We start from the raw sequence: 16,380 nt of genomic DNA, 5'->3' as shown, positions 1-16,380 counted from the left end.
TTTATTGAAGCCACGTACAGTCTTCTCTGCACAGTCAAATACTGGTTTTAAGCTGGTTATGAATCACTTGTGTAGCTCTGACGCACAACGACTCGTGTGTGTCCAATGAGTAAAACTACATAAAAAAAAAAGACTGATTATACTGAATATGAGCAAGTTCCACCTAAAAACAACAAGCTTTGTCAACTGCTGCTTTTCAGCTTGGCACAGAATTAAGCAGTTTCCTTTTATTTCCGCCTAACATCTTCCTGCCTGTTGTCTTCGTCTGCGCCATTTTGGTGGTAAACAACAAACATAGGTGTTTACTTGGCTCGGGAGGGGAAAAAACAAAAATGGAGCCTGCTCTCCTCTCCTCTCTCTCTCTCGCTTGTCTTTTTATTCTTCTCTTTTGCCTCTCCTTTGTTCTCAGTAAAGGCAGTAAACAAAAACAACAACAACAACAACCTCTGAAAGAAGGAGGGGGAGTTGGGGAGTGAGGGAATAGAAACAGAGATGGAAAAACAACAAACAGAGGCAGAGCACAGCTGAGAGAGGAACAGAGGAAGACAGAGAAAGCCATAATCAGATGAGAAAAGAGTGGAAGAGAAAGGAAGAACAGAAGACTAAAAACAATCATGAGGGGAGTTAAGGACAAAGTGAATGGTAGAAGGGCATACCAATGAAGGGATGGCAGACAGACAGACATACTTAAAGATAACGTATGAGAGACACAGCAGCATACCAATTAGAAAAAGACAGACAGGACAGAAAGGCAGATGAGTAGTAGGACAGATGGGCTTGGAGACGCTAGACAGCCGGAAGGAACAATAAAACAGAGCCAGACTGTGAAAAGCACCAGTAGACAAAAATACAGGAAGTATGTGACTACTGCTGCAAGTCACGTGCTTAATATCAACGCAACTACCTCCCTGCTCCCTCTTCTTCCCACCACTCCTCCTCCGCTCTCCTCCTCCTCTTACCTGGTGGGGGTAGGGTTTGTCCGGGCAGGGCGGCTTGGCCTGGAGCGGGACCAGGCAGCGTGAGCAGGCCCTGCCGCTGCATGTTGAGCAGGTGCTGCTGCTGTTGGAGCTGCTGCATCTGCAGGAGCTGCTGCTGGAAGACGAGCTGCTGGGCGGCCAGCTGCTGCTGCTGCTGCTGTTGCTATAGAGAGAGAGAGAGAGAGAGGAGGAGGAAGAGGAGAGGAGCAAGAGAGGAGTGAAGAGGAGAGGAGAGGAGGGAAAATTACAGACGAATTAACAACTGAGTGAGCGGGAGAGGACAGAGGAGACGGAGCGCTGTTTGTGCGTGAAGAGTGTGCACTCAGTCGCCTCTGCTGTGACCTTAGCTACACCTCTCTGCTTCTTCTTCTGCTTCTCTACACGCTCTCTCCCTCTCTGTCTGTGCTCACTTAGTCTTTCCTCCTGTTTTTTTTGGGCTGTACCACCTTCTTCTCCTGTCTTTGTGTATGTTCATGTCTTTGAGCACATACACACACACAAACAAAGCTATGCTGATATACCAGCTCTCAAGCCTGTCAGTGTATGTGGCTTGTGATTGTGTATGATACTAAGCCTCTGGTATAATCCCCCCCACCACCACCCCTGATAGTTAATTGTCTCGCCTTCACTGATGGTCTGTTACAGCTTATGTGACCAGAGGGAACTAGCAGAGAGAGATTTAAAGCTGCATGTGAATGCATAGACACAAACACGCACAAACACAAACACACATCCACTGCACTAAACCCCCCCCCTTCCACTCCCTCTCAGCCCTCCTTGTTGGCTCACAGAGTTGTTTATCGCTGGGCCAGACAGGCAATTGCGTAAGCTTTGTGCAAAAAAAGAAGAAAAAAACAAAGACGAAAACAAAAACAACAACAAAATGAAAAACATCAAACTCAGCCACCGCTGCAAAACAACTGAGAAAGGGAGTGAATTTAGAGAGAGACAAAAGCAGTTGGCTCTGAGCTCTGAAACACAGCCGTACTGCAAACACCTATTAGGAAGCAAAAATCTCAGGTAATGATTGGCTGCAAGTGCACATTCACTGAGGCTTAATGGGGTATACTTTTCTGTATTTCCAGTTAGCTGTGCATATGTAATGCTTTAACCACAGAGGCCAGTTTCTGTTGTCACGTTTCTGTATGCTAGTGATGGTGTACCTAGAAAAGTATGGAGACTGAGGGACTGAGAAAGGGAGAGGGGTTGGGTGGGTTTGGGGGATAAAACCTGTGATGCGCTCACTGGAAAACAGGCTGCATAATGGAGTGGTGGCGGGAGGCGGTTTGCTCCCCCCCCCCCCAAACACCTCTCCTCTGCCTCAAGAGAAATAAGGGAGCAATTTCTATTCCATATTTGATGGCGAGCCTCCTGAAAAACTCTATTCACAAATCCAAACAGAAACAAAGCCGCCGGGAGGTCAGTTGTGACTTCCTGTAAGGGCAGCATAATGGGCTGCTTGAGGAGAGAGAGAGAGGGAGATGAAAAAGAAAGACGGAACGCGTGTGTTTATGTGATACCCATTTTTGAATCAATTTAGCCGTTCCCACAGAATTGCCTGGCCGTGGCTCTAGACCTGGACCGACGCTGTTACGCAAATGTGGCTGGGGCTGTCATGCTCCTCTACTGCTCCATGATATCCAAAGAGAACAAGACAGAGGCATGTCTGTCGACCGGCTGCCTGTCATTGTGATTTATGAGCGATGCACATTGCAACTTCAGAGGTGCTGCATGTGTTTGTGTGCCCGCAGAAACGCTTCATTAACGAGGTGGCTGCAGCACCCTTTGACTTGTGTGAGCATGTGTGAATACAGACAAGACATGAAACTGTCTTTAACTGGATCTCCATACTGTATAATGCTAGCAGGAATCAGAGGAGAATAGCCAGCACTGCATGTGTATGCTGTGGGGGTATTGTAGTATTATACCTCCGGGTTAGCCCGCTTAATTACTTTATTTCTAGAACAACAAATCTGTCTGTTTTATGGTGCTTATTACTATCTATAGAGAATCTGCATGCACACATTCACCATCTTTTCCCCATGAGGCTAAATTACTATGTTATGTCCCCGGGTGTGCACCTACCTCTTTAACCTGCTTGCCAGGGTGTTGCTGCTGCAGAAGTTGCAGATGAAGCTGTTCCTGTTGTTTCTTATAAAACTCCTGCAGGTGTTGCTGTACATAAACACACAAGCAAATACAAGCAAAAGTAGAAATTCAAAATGAGTTTATGTATTTATCAAAGCAAAGTTAAAAAAAAAAAACCCTGAAATTTTCTGTTACACAAACTTGGTGAGGCTGATCTATTATATCTTTTCAGTGTCAGACTCAGATCTTTGCAGTCTTTCACAATTTATTTCCTATGGAATGTTAATAGTCCCACAGTGCTGCAGGGATAACAATCCATCATATTAACTATGTATTTAGCTGCCAGAAGGTACTGGCTTCCTTTGGAGTGGTTGAAATAAACAAAATAAACTCTCTTAGGATCAAGCTCTGTACTTTAAACTGATTCTATTAACACACATAGTCAAACCGCTATTTAAACTTTCATATCATTTTTTTTCCATGTGGCTGTTTGGCCTAAAAAGAGAAGCCAAAGCAGGCCAGGCCACTGGAATGCTTGATCCAGTTCTATGCAAACTCCTACTGAAATATACACGCTTTAACAGACTATATGCAAGAATCAATTGAGAAATATTTTTAAATACGTAAATCAACAACAGAAGGTAGCAGATGTTGATTTTGTGACTGATGTGTATGGCAGATGATCAAGCTTTCTATCAAATCTTATGTGAAACTAAAAATGTTGAGTCACATTTTAAGACAAATCCCTGTACTTGCACAGTAGAGCGTGAAAGCATGTGACCACATCGAGCTGGGGAACTCTTAATGAAGAAGAAGACTCAGAATGACTGACGTTCTTAATTAAACTATTGTCTTTTTCTTAATCAAATCTATGAATGACAAATGCATTTCAACTCTGCCGAGTGCGCTTTCTCAAGTTGATTCCAAATATTACATCACCATCACTTATCGTTCAGCTTCTGCTGCACAGCCCAACTATGCCCTACTCTCACAGTCCCTGATGGATGCTTGTCAGGGAATTGAACCAGCGACACACTAGAGACGGTTAATTAGAGGTGACATGCAGGAGTACGTCAATTTCCGATTCCCCTTGGTAAGCGTGTCAAGGACATGGGGCTGTGGTGAGTTGGCGTAACTGGTGGCTGGGCACACTTATGTGGAGGGGTTGTGTGTGCATTTTTGTGTATGCCTGTACAAACACCAGACTACATTTTTATGTGGATTTAAATGTGTAACTGTATGGATGTGGGCAAACCAGCCTAGGTGATGATGGGGTATGTCACAGCATGAGTGTCACAATGTTCATACGGTGCATGTAGGTTGGAGTGTGTGTACCTGCTGCAGCATTACAGCCTGCTGCTGCTGGAGCAGAGCCTGGAGCTGCTGGGGGGAAAGCACCTGCTGCTGGAGGATCTGCTGCATCTGCTGCGGCGTCATCACCTGGGGACTCATCATGGCCACTGACACTGGAACCTATACATGGACGATGATGGGGAAAAACAAAGAAAACGAAGAGCTGAATACGTTTTCAGGCATAGTGGCATGGATCTGCTGGAAGTGTGGTAATTGTGCCTTTGTGTTGCTCATCTTATTTTCCTTCCTTTACCCCGCTGGGAAAAGTAAAGGATTTAAATAGACATAGACCTTAATTAGCAGGACCCTTGAACTCCCCCACTTTATCAGCACCGCTATTATGAAACAGCGTGAAAAAATGCACAACTCTAAAGTTGATTGAAACTACGCTGATGAAGTGGACGCATGGCAGTTTGGGGTGTACCTGAAGTATTCTTTTTTAATCTGTTGGAACAGTGTGAAAGCAACTCTTAAGTTCTCATAAAGGCTGCTGGTGTAGTAGGCTACGTAATTTTGAAAAATGCATGCCCTTTTTAGGTAATACTCGCTGCAGTAGAAGAACATCTCCAAAACAAAACCAAGATGCGTACGCTGCTTATGCCACATTCTTCTGAGGAGACAGTGCGAGCCACTTCTGAGGCAGCAGAACAGTAGAGCGATGATACGTTTCTCTTCAGGCTTTGATTGCATGCACACGTTCTAACAGGGGAGAGTAGGCTTGCAGTGATGTTGCGGAATTTCTGCTCCTTGTAGCTGCTTAAATATTGAATGACTTTTGTGTGTGTGTTTGTTTACTCCTCAGTTATGGAAAAAAGAAGCCAACATGAGTGAATGATTTAGTGTTCAGTTCGGTTCAGTAACACAACAGCTCAATGCTTTTTTACTGAATAAGAAGACTAAAGTGGCACATTTCCAACATTTGCAGATACAAATTAGTTTGTTGTTTCTTGAACAAGAATTGTGGCATCCTGGAGCTGAATGGTAAACAGGCAGGCATTTTAGACCTTAACATAATTAAAATATCAACATGTAGCAACACTTTTACTGAACTGCGACACTGCTTAGCATAGAGGTGCCATGACAGTAGCTAGCCTATATGGAGTGTCAAGGGGCCAATAAGACGTCCCTGTCCTCATCGCCAGCTAATCAAGCTGGCTTGATTACTTTCCATGTGCGTCTCTCCTCCCTCCCTCTTCCTCTCTCTCTCGTTCTCTCTCTGTCAGGCCTTGACACGTCCTTGTTTAGTTCTCCTCTCCTCAACGCCTACCCCCCACCCCAGGTTTTCCCCCCTCTTTGATTAGCCGAGACATTTGCATGGTCACTACACATTTTTCATTTTAGAAGTCATTATGCATTAGTGGCTCCTGATCGCCCGCCTTGACTAATCCTGATGAACTGAAAATCACAGCTGAAGGTCAACTTCCAGCCGGCCCCGCTGCACATTCATATTCATATTCAAACAAATCCTGCCTCCATTGTTCATTAGGGTCTTAGAGAGAAGGGACTCCATCTAAGGTGGAAGAGATGGAGGAGGAGGAGGAGGAGGATGTTGTTGTGGTACATCTCTTTTCTTCTCTGGACTCCTCGATGCAAGAGTACAAGAGAAAATGCACAAGGTGCGGAACAAAAGCCGTCAAAAAGTTGCAAATTAAACAGTCCACGTGTAATTATGCAAATGCTGTGCTTACACCTTCAATGCTATTAACCCTTATAGGTATATTTGCAAGGTAAGTAATTACCCCCGCAGTCACTCCTGTTTTTGTGTTAGATGCCATTACAATGGGATGCGTGCAGCCGAGAAACAACACGAGAGATGCACTCATTAAGACTATTAATTGGGTGCTGGCTCAGAGATGTTTAAGTTTACAAAAAAAGCACAAAGTATGCAGATGCATATATTTTCTGCATGTTATTTCTAACCGTTTTTAGCTTAGAACTGATAAACTATAACCATTCAAAGTCAGGGATTTTAGCAGCAATGAATGCAACTAAACAAAACAGAAAAAAATCAATAAAAACAGAAAGCAACCAAGTTATGAGATGAGGAAGCTCTCTTTATGCTTTTATTAACTTTTTAGAGACATAATGGGTGATAATCATCTTCATTTCACAGCTCCAAACAAAAAAAAAAAAAAATAAAATAAAGGAAGGGGAACCAAAAAGAGAGAAAAGGCAGAAGGAAGAAAGAAAGGGGAGAAAAGGCACTGGCCCACGTCTATTGTGAAGTGCAGCACAATGCTAATTCCAGCATTTAACTGCATGCTTTTCTGCTTGACGTATCAGAGGCTCCAAGATGAAAGCAGATAAGTAATTGCTCTCCTGGTTCTTATTCTTCACTGACAACCCATAAATTTAATTTTACACACACGTTCATTTACATTTTCGAGTATATGACATGATAATTGCAGGAATATAACACCTCCATTCTGCAGGATACTGCAGGAGGGCTTGATTGACATGAGCGGTGAATTGAAAGGAACAGGAGGCTGAATTGCTTCTCCTTGAAATGATTTTGCCACGAAGGGATAAAATTAATGAGCATTTAGAAGACGCTGGCAGTGGCGTAAACATCCGTGCACCGTGAATAGACTCTCTTTCGAAGAAGCAGAGCCGTGATATCCAATTGGTCTGTGCCTCTGTTTCTCTGTAATCCAAAAGGATACATTTCCAGTACTGCAGCACCAAAAAAAAAAAGGAAAAGAGAAAAATTATTAATGGTATTTATTAAATTGTCTGAAATTAGCTGCAGCTGATGTCGCCACTGGGGACCTTAAAAAACAGAAAAGGTTAGCCTCCTGGTTTTAATAGTGCAAATTTGGATGGAGAGCAGCAAGCTAATGAGTTTTAAAAATGGCATTTGAATGTAACACCAGCTTTATAGACATTTGTAAAAAAAAAAAAAAAAAAAAAGTAGTTAAAAACTGCATATTTTGAAACATTTGAGCTGCTATTTATTTCCGCCCCTCGTTTTAATAAGCATGTGGAGCTACACTGACATGAAGGTGGAGAGGGTAGAGAGTAAAACAAAAGCCATTTAAATTGGCTGATGATGAGAAAACGTTGCTGGGGCCCTCACCAGAACAAGCAGATCATTACAGCACACTTGTCACACCTGCACCCTATATCCAGCCTCTCCAACACCCTGTGAAAGGTCAAGCTCATCCACAGAGAGCTCAGGTATCTCTTCCTGAGATGGCTCTCACAGTTGTCTATCCTGACCAATGGACACTTCCAGACATTACACCCACTGTGCGGCACTTTATCTGTGAGATACGTTTTTTTTAACGAACAAACTCAAATGAGCTAAAGCAGAGATAAAATGTATCAGAGTTCTAGCTCGAACAATTAGTCTAGCAGAAGGGAATTCCTATTATTTGATTTTATTCCATCATACTTAGCACTAATAAGCAAGCAGGGGGGTAGGGGGTGGGGGGCAGTGAATACATGGCAGTCAGAAACACTGAGGGGGTTGGAACATGTGGCTGTTATCAACGACATAAGTTGCTGTAGTACTGAACGGGGAACTGTGTGGAGCTTCAGACACGGCTGAGATAAAGGCAATGAGAAATGGAAGGGTCCTAGTCGGTAATTATTGTGGATCCTTGGCAGGAGAGTCACTGCTAATTAAGCCACAAGATTCATTTTACACATGAAAAAGAAAAAAAAAAAAGATTAAGAAATCTAGAGAGAAAAGAGACAAACCTCTCTACATGTAGCCTCCCTACATTTCCTTATTTCATCTCAATCTCCTAAGCATCCCAGGGGGGGCACGGGCCACAACGCCGAGCAGACCTCCACCGTAGTTTGTGGACTTCTGACCTCTCAACTCCATTTCAGTTGACACTGCTCATTTACTAGCCAATTACTGCCAAATGTGGCTGGGCGATTATTGATAGCTGGGACTCTCCACCAGAGGACCACCAAGGCGACAGGGCGAGCTGGTGTGGCTTGCACCTGACTGAGAAGTTTGCAAGAGGCCCGATTGTGTTTCCTATGCAAAATAACACACGCATACATAAGAGTGATTACGCTCAAATGCATGACGTGTGTTCAGCTTAGGGAGATCAATACTGTAGATTGTCAGGACTGAAGCTAAGTAGATTACTGAATGTTTTCCTAAATCAATTTCCATAGCAGTTTGGCAGCAGTGCATGGGAAGTGCAATTTATCATAACATAAAGACCCATCATGTAAAAGCCTCTAATAAAAAAGCCCAAGGAGATTGGAACGGGCTTAGCACAATTTCCATATTGATTTATCTCTACACGAAAGAAAGTCACTGATTAAGCGTCTTGAATGTAGTGTAGCTGTGCGACATTGTGCACATTGTTTGTGTCACTATCAGTACAAATTGTCACACCTTTATCATTAAACTGGCACAATTCACTCTCGACTGATGCCTCCCTGCAGGTGCACACAGTTCAAGAGTAAATGGGAGCGACAGAAAGAGCGAGCGGGAGGGAATTATAAAAGAAAGTGCAGAGAGAGGAGAGAACTGTAATAGAAAGAAAGTGAGAGAGCACAAGTGAGAGCAGGTGGATGTGGGGTGCGTGTGTGTGTGTGTCGGGGGTGGGGGGGTTACTTTCCTCTGATGTTGCAGGTAATATGGCCTCCACTGGATCAGCCTCTTCATCAGTGACACACAGTAAATTACAAGTGCTTCAAGCAGCTCAGTGAATTATAGTTCATCACTTGGAAAGGCTTTCCCCTCACCACCAGGGCCCGGGCGTATCAGATCTGCCGGTTAGGATCCAATTAACACCCTGGCCAGAATCATCTGATTGCATGTGTAAGGGCTGGTATAACTCGTTTATTGCACCCATGTATCTTCTGTCACAAGGTAAATTTGTTGCTGCTACATCAAAGGTCTGAGCTACTTTTTTTTTTTTTTATCCCTCCCTCTCACTTTCTCTTGATCCCCCAAACTCAGCTACCTCGCCTTGGGGTAGCATTTCAACTTCTTTTGCATCACAATGATGAACCTGCTCTGTCCTCGCAATTTAGCAATCTTGTCCTGTAGGTGTTGTAAATGCAGGGGGAGGAAAAAAAAGAAGTAGGGAAGGAGGGAGATGAGGGTGGGGGGGAATCTTGTTTTCTGGTTACAAAAGCAGTAACCAAGGGTGTTTGACTTAAAATGTGCTGACGTTTTTTCCCCCTCTTTCTCTCTCAGAGTCAACAGAAGTTTTTCTCATGAATAACATAATACCCCCCCCCACCCCCCCCCCCCCCAACACTCTTTTTTCCCTTCTTCTCTGTGATAATTTTTCTCTATTTTCAGATCCAACCAGAGGGGATGCAGAGGAAAGATATATTCATAAATGTAAATGTGAAGTAGCATCCTTTAGCCACGCAGACTGGAGTTGGCTAACTTATGCTTAAGCCTGGCGTCACAGCCCTTTTCCCTGCATTTGTGTGTGTGTGTGTGTGCGTGTGTTCCGGATGAAAGCCAATAAGCAGATGAGTGCTGCTATTGAGATGATATTGGTTCAGTGGTGAAATGTGTGGACCTGACCTTTAAAAAGTGTGACACTTCCTAGGATGGCCCAGTGCCCGCAGCCGGTGTGACTGGCCTGGGCAGGAAGCTGCAAATTTACAGAAAACACGGCTAAACCAACATCTCTGCCGATCCATAAACCAACCATAAAACCTTAAATATTTTCATTCATAGCTGAGCTTTGCACAGATGGAGCTGAGGTTATTAGTCTTGTAGAAAAAAGTAGTCACAGCTCGATGGCATGAAAGGTGACACAGCAGCAGTTGCAACACTTGCTCAGGGCGAGCTCTCAGATTTTGCATGATTTAGAACTGGACGTTAAGTAGCACGAGGTGGGGTCGGGGCGGGCGGATGCCATCCAACACAGTCACAGTGCAATTTTACATGTGGCTCCTGAAGCAATCATGATAGGAGTGAGGAGTTTATTTGAGATGTCTGGTGGATGGTGAGCCAAAACCTGCACCCAGCAGGTGTTACACTAACAGAGCTCTGCTCTGTTTCTTATCGATAACGATCAATAGGGCCGCTAACAAACACGTTCTGAACAAAGTCATTTCGGGCAATGTAAAACTTTAAGCAACTGTCGCTGTGCTTGTGTTTGTGCTGGCTGTGTGTAGATGCATGGTGCGAGCGAAACAACTGTCAGATTCATAGGCCTCTGTAATCCTCTCCGCCTCTCCTTGTCCGCGTTTCTTTATTTGTATTCCAAATGTCAGTGTATAAATGCCTTTCAGAGAGGGGGGGGGCTGGTATTGGCATAGAGAAGAGGAGAGCAAGGGGAGACAGGAGCAGAGGAGCAGAGACGAGAGGGTGTTGTGTGCCTTAGGAGAGCCGTGTAAGCAGAGGCAGGGGATTTATAGGAAGAAATAGGTGTTTATTGAGTGCTCCCGTGGGCTTACTGTGTAATAATAGACCTGTCACATTACGCAAATGTGGAAAAGCAGCTTGTGTGAGTGTGTTTTTGTGTGTGTGTGTTTTTCGGGCTGTTTTATTATTATTATTATTTATTTTTTCACCCGTACATGTGAATTTGTGTGCATGTGAACGCTAGAGCTGCTTGCCTCCGCATCATCAACTTCTGAGAAGCAGCGACAAGCAAGCGGATAGAATTAGTCAGGCGAGAGCCTTTAGCCGCTAATACGAGTAATTAAAACTGCAAGCCGAGGCACTTAGATGCTTGTGTACTAAATAATTTACATGCCGTGATCTATGGATCATTTCTCGCTCTTAAATACCAAAGATGGAGAACAAGAAGCAGAGGATTTATCAGTATCTCTGCCATAAGCAGGATGTCATGGTAATATTAATCCTTTTCCCACTTTCTGCTGTGCTAATCATACAAGGGGATCAATCCGCGTGATTCCTCTAGTGGAAAACATGTAGCTTGATTGCCAGTGACTCTTATCTAGCAGTGAAGCTAATAAAATATTGCGCTGCAGCACCCATTGCGGCCTCATAATCCAGGTAAATAATGCAGCTTTATTGAGTAAACTCCCTCAAGACAAGAACACAAAAAAATGTGGCATGAGACGAGAGACAATAAAAAAAGCAAAAAAAAAAAAAAAAAAAAAAGCATTTTAATCAAGTAAGAGTTTCTACCGCTTTATACTGATATTTGCACAAAGGAGTAATACAGTTAAAATGTCATTTGAAATGAGTGGATTCAAGCAAAAGCACATCCACTGCTGGAAAAAAGAAAAAAAAGAGAAAACAATCTGGGGCCAGAATGCACTGAGCCCTGTTTGTGCATCACTGGGTGAGCTGGCAGCAGCGCCTCTCCTGTGACAGTCTGCTGAATGGAAACTTTTTGGAACAAAGAGGTGAGGATGTTAATAAAAGCTGGATCAACAAATGGATTAGCTGGGAGCCGAGGACAGGCCGATCGGCAGGGCCCTCTGATTCATATTGATTCATATCGTCAACGAGTCAAGAATGGAGTAAGCAAATGTAAATATTCAATATTTACCATCTGCTGGTGTTATTAGAGGCAGGGGCCTTGGACGTGGGCTGACGGTTACGATGCACCCACACAGCTCTCGTTCAATATTGTTCTTCATGCTATGTACTGTACTTGGTGACTGTGCAGGCATTTGCAGATCAGATTCCCATTTGTTTCAATTTACTCAGTTTGGCATACATTTACTCAAACAGAGAAATCCAACAATAAGCTTATTCTTGATGAACCCTCTTCGCCACAGCTAAATATAGAAATATATAGTAGAATAAATAAACATGCCACTGCAAGAGAATATACTGATAATATTAATGCTTTTGATGAGCCCCAGTCAAATTATTTCAAGGAAGGGAAGACTTAGTCCTTGCCAACCTTATCTCTCAGCCAGTACGTAATTAGGCACACGGGGGTGTGACTCCAATTGAAGGTGTCGCCATTGTTAGACTCTGTGAAAATATCAACGGGTGAGGTTAACGCCAATTTCCCTGTTATTAATGAAATGCACAGAGCTCCTAATGAGGTAAACCATTGCTCCTTGATAGTACTTATTAGCCGAGTGGAGGGCATAAACTCCCACACTTCAATTTCAAACGGCTAAAAATAAATTAAATTTAAAAAAAAAAAATCCTCTAATAAAAACACAGAGCAGATGTCAAGGGGCCTTACATAATTTCAAGCAGGAACTGTCTAGTTGACTGAACGAAACAAGTTGCTGGTGTGAGAAAAGTGTTAAGAGTAGGAAGACGGAGGACTGAAAGGACTGTTAATGTATATATGTGTGTGAGTGTGGCGTCAGCGCGAAACTGCGCACGCGTGTGTGTGTTTGTGTGTGTGCGCATCTGTGTACAAGAGTGACCTTTTTCAAAATCACTGGCATCAGATATGGACAGCTCTACAAATCAATAAGGTAAATTAGCGTTGAAAAGTGGAAATGAGAGGAAGTTAAAATTAGCTGTCTGTGTGACCCACGATCCAGGCTGACGTGGCTTTCAAATGATAACTAGCCTCTGAATTTTCTTGTGTCAACAGCATTATGGATCCAGTGTAGAAAAGCCAATTTGTCATTGTACCACATAACCTTGGGATATACTTGTGGTGTATTTGTACAGTTTCATGCATCACATACTCGAAAACAGGCAAATGGCCTACAGATGAAACAATGCTCCTTGAGATCTGCCTCTGTTGTGTTTCTCTCGCGTCTGTGTGACGCTTCAGCTTCCCGGGGACCCGCTTGTCCAGACTTTAAGATTCCAATGACGGGCCCAAGGATTGCGTTGGCAAATCAAACACACTTTGTGCAACAGAGGAAATCTTCTTTTCGGGGGAGCATGTATTATGGATGGACTTAAGAGATTAGACAGGGAGCTGCTTTACCTGCAGTGGACGCTGCTTGTCCTGACTCTTTGGAGATTTCAGGCCACTGCCTGGCTGCTGCAAGAGTAATTGCCTCGCTGCTTGTAGAGCCTGGGAAGAAAAAAAACACAAGACAAAAGACGGTGTTAAAAAAGAGAAAGAAATAGAGAGAGAGAGAGAGAAAGAAAGAAAGGTGCAGAGGAAAATAAACTATTAGATTTCCTAAAGCTGACAGTAGAGATAATTCAAATTTTCGCAGATGAAAACAGTCATCTTTGAGCGAAAGGCCTGTCAAATATCACCTCTTCCATTGTGACGTGGTTAACACTATGATATGTTTTAGTAACAATTCACAGAGCTGTGAGCAAGGATAAATACAGTTTGTCTAAAGCAACCCTGAAGAAGAGGGTGGGGAAGAGGGTGAGGCGGTGGGCAGGAGAAAAAAAAAGGCAGAGTAGAATTGACCTGTCTAGTGTGTGCTCAACTGAAATACCCACTTCTCTCTGCAAATTACTACCACATTTGCATATTCATAATATCAATTTGAAGTAGAGGCAGCACCATGTGAAGTGTCCCTGGGAGCTGTAATTAAAGTTGACAAAATCAACATCAGATTACATTTAGAGTGAATTAACTAGCAGCCCAGGTTTTACACTATGCATTAAGGGTGCTTATGCGCAGCGGATGGGTGATAGATAGAAAGATGAATAGATCGGTAGAGGACGAGAGGCCTTTCCCTGCCTGATGAAATTAGTTCGCAGCTGTTTACACACGACATGAAAAATTAGAAAAATCCTATTTTGTAAATTGCGAAATTTGTCATCAACACCCTTTGATGTGTTTGCCATACATCGATATGATAGGAATCAGAGAGACTGCTGGGATATGGCGTAATTTATTTCTCTAGGGTTTGACGGGATTACAGACACCCACCCCCCGCCCCCGCCTGCTTGTGTGCGCTGAATGCGTGCGACGAGCAAGCACCAGCTTCACAGGTAACGGCGGCAGCTGGGCTAGCAGCTTCACTCAAATTCTTCAAGAGCAGATGGATGAAAGAGCCTGGCAGAAAAGAACATTGTGCACAGCTGCTGCTACTACTGCTGCTGCTCCACACAAGCGTGTACCTTGTATTGTTCAGGCCCATGAGCATCAAGTGGGAGTGGAGAGAGGGAGGGGGGGGGGGGGGGGGGCACATGCACACAACACAACAACTTCACAGGTGTTTGGCTTTTTTGATGAAAAAAGAAGGGGACGAGGAGGAGGAGAAGCAAGAAATGGGGTGGGGGGGGAGTAAAACTCAGATGGAGAGTGACACTTCCTCAGGAATCAGGGATGCTCATTTTATTTTCCAGCGCTTGCCAGTATCCATGACAACAGCTGCCTTGACAGGGCGTGCATATGGCGCAGCTCTGCCAGCTGGTGGGAACAATGTTTGAACTAGTACATTGAGATCCTGAGCAAACAGGAGGAGGAGGCAGGAGAGAGAGCGGAAAAAAAAAGTTGCCCCATCTTAACCCCTTTGGGAATGCAGACAACCCCCTCGATCAATTATGAAAAGACAGAACTGGAGGGAGGGGGGGTGATTGTAAAGGTGGAGGTGGTGCTGGTGGTGGTGTGGGGGTTCTGTCTGGCTGCTCAGGAGGAGCCAGGCTTTCTGGACTGAAGTAAACAAACACATTACACTGGCACTGGGTCCTAACTGCATTGATCTGTCTCCTTGGTAAGATGAGCCTAGTTGCCATTGCTTTGTGTGTGTGTATGTGTGTGTGCATGTGTGCATGTGACATCTGTAAACTGAGCCTTGGCCTTTCTTAGGAACACACACTAAAATACACATTAACACCTGCAGCAAGCAGGCACAGACAGCCACATAAAGTTTTGTTGACAAACTGGATGTGAAATCAAACACTGCTTGACTCTCTTTTTCCTGAAAGACAACACAAATTCTCTGAATGCAGCCAATCACATCGCTAATTAAAAACACAGGGCCTAATTAATCTCGCCATGATTGGTGAATCAAAGTAATTATCAGGCTTATTGAGTCCTGCACACAGTAGTTAGAGGGAAGGCTGCTTGATGAGTGCAGCTCAAGGTATCTGTCAGGGGGAAATGTTTATCTGTGTGCGAATCAATAATGACTCGCTGTGTTATACCCAAAGTCAAGAGAGCCACTCAATATATTTCACACGGTCACGAGTACAAAGACAGAGATGTTTTTAACTGCGCTTCCAATATCCACGCCGAGTAAATACCGAGGGAGGTGCAGGCGTGAGAGGTGACGCATGGGGGTGAAGCGGAGAGATCAACTACACCAGGCTTATTAGAAAAGAAGTCTGCTCAGACTGCATAAAGAGTCCCTCTCCAAACATAACACAGACCTTATCAACACCGGCCAAACTTTTCCAGAGTGGTTTGTCATGTCTCAAACTGTCTGTCACCTCTTCCGTGGAAGTGGGGTTAGCTATTTTTCAGAGAGCCTGTGATGGTGTGGAAGGCAAGGGAGGAATAAAAGTCCCGTCCCCTCACTTTCGCTGGCTCTGAGTATTCTGCCATTACAGTAAAAAGCACCAATTTGTGCCACCCACTTCCCACTCCACAGAGATGGTAAAGCTGAAGCCCATCTCAAAGCACGAAAAAGCACCAAATGCCAAGGAAAGTCATCAAAAGTTTGCTGAAGAGCTGCTGGAGCGGACAAAAACACAGACGAGCACAGACGCACCGTCTATTTAACCTGGGTTGCTATGCACAAAAAAATGACATCCCCAGTCTATTAATGCACACATTGTATAAACAGCACAATGTGACACATTCTTCAGAATGAGAGCGCTAGCCAGACGGAGAGAGAGAGGGGGAGAGAGAGAGAGAGCCAGGGCCTGCTATATAAATAACAAGGCACTCAGAGGCATATTTGATGTTGATATCCATCACTGAGGTTGGAAAAAAAATAAGGAGGAGGGAAAATAACACAGAGCAACCGAGACCGCGACACGGGGATCCTTATGAAAATAAGATTCAGCCCAAATGGATCTGGTGTAATTGGTTTCAGATAGTGAGGTCAGGAGAAAGGCGATACAGGCAACTATTATGCGAAATGAACAGAGAAACAAGAATGTTTACACAGGCATTCCTCTTCTACATTAATAGGCATGCAGAGATCACCG

At 44.0% G+C, this 16,380-nt stretch overlaps 1 protein-coding gene across 1 annotated transcript in view; it reads right to left on the bottom strand.

Moving 5' to 3' along the window:
- Positions 1-16,380, bottom strand: part of foxp2 (forkhead box P2) — a 102,504-nt gene that overhangs the window by 28,108 nt on the left and 58,016 nt on the right. The window contains 4 exon segments of the mRNA XM_040035143.1: positions 960-1,140; positions 3,063-3,152; positions 4,401-4,538; positions 13,241-13,330. Of these exon segments, the coding sequence (XP_039891077.1) occupies positions 960-1,140; positions 3,063-3,152; positions 4,401-4,538; positions 13,241-13,330 (499 nt within the window).

Source organism: Simochromis diagramma, unplaced genomic scaffold (genome assembly GCF_900408965.1).
Source record: "Simochromis diagramma unplaced genomic scaffold, fSimDia1.1 OVJJ01000816.1, whole genome shotgun sequence".
In the NCBI taxonomy this organism is placed as follows: domain Eukaryota; kingdom Metazoa; phylum Chordata; class Actinopteri; order Cichliformes; family Cichlidae; genus Simochromis; species Simochromis diagramma.
The sequence above is the reverse complement of the archived record's forward strand: the minus strand, read 5'-3'. Positions and strand labels throughout refer to the sequence as shown.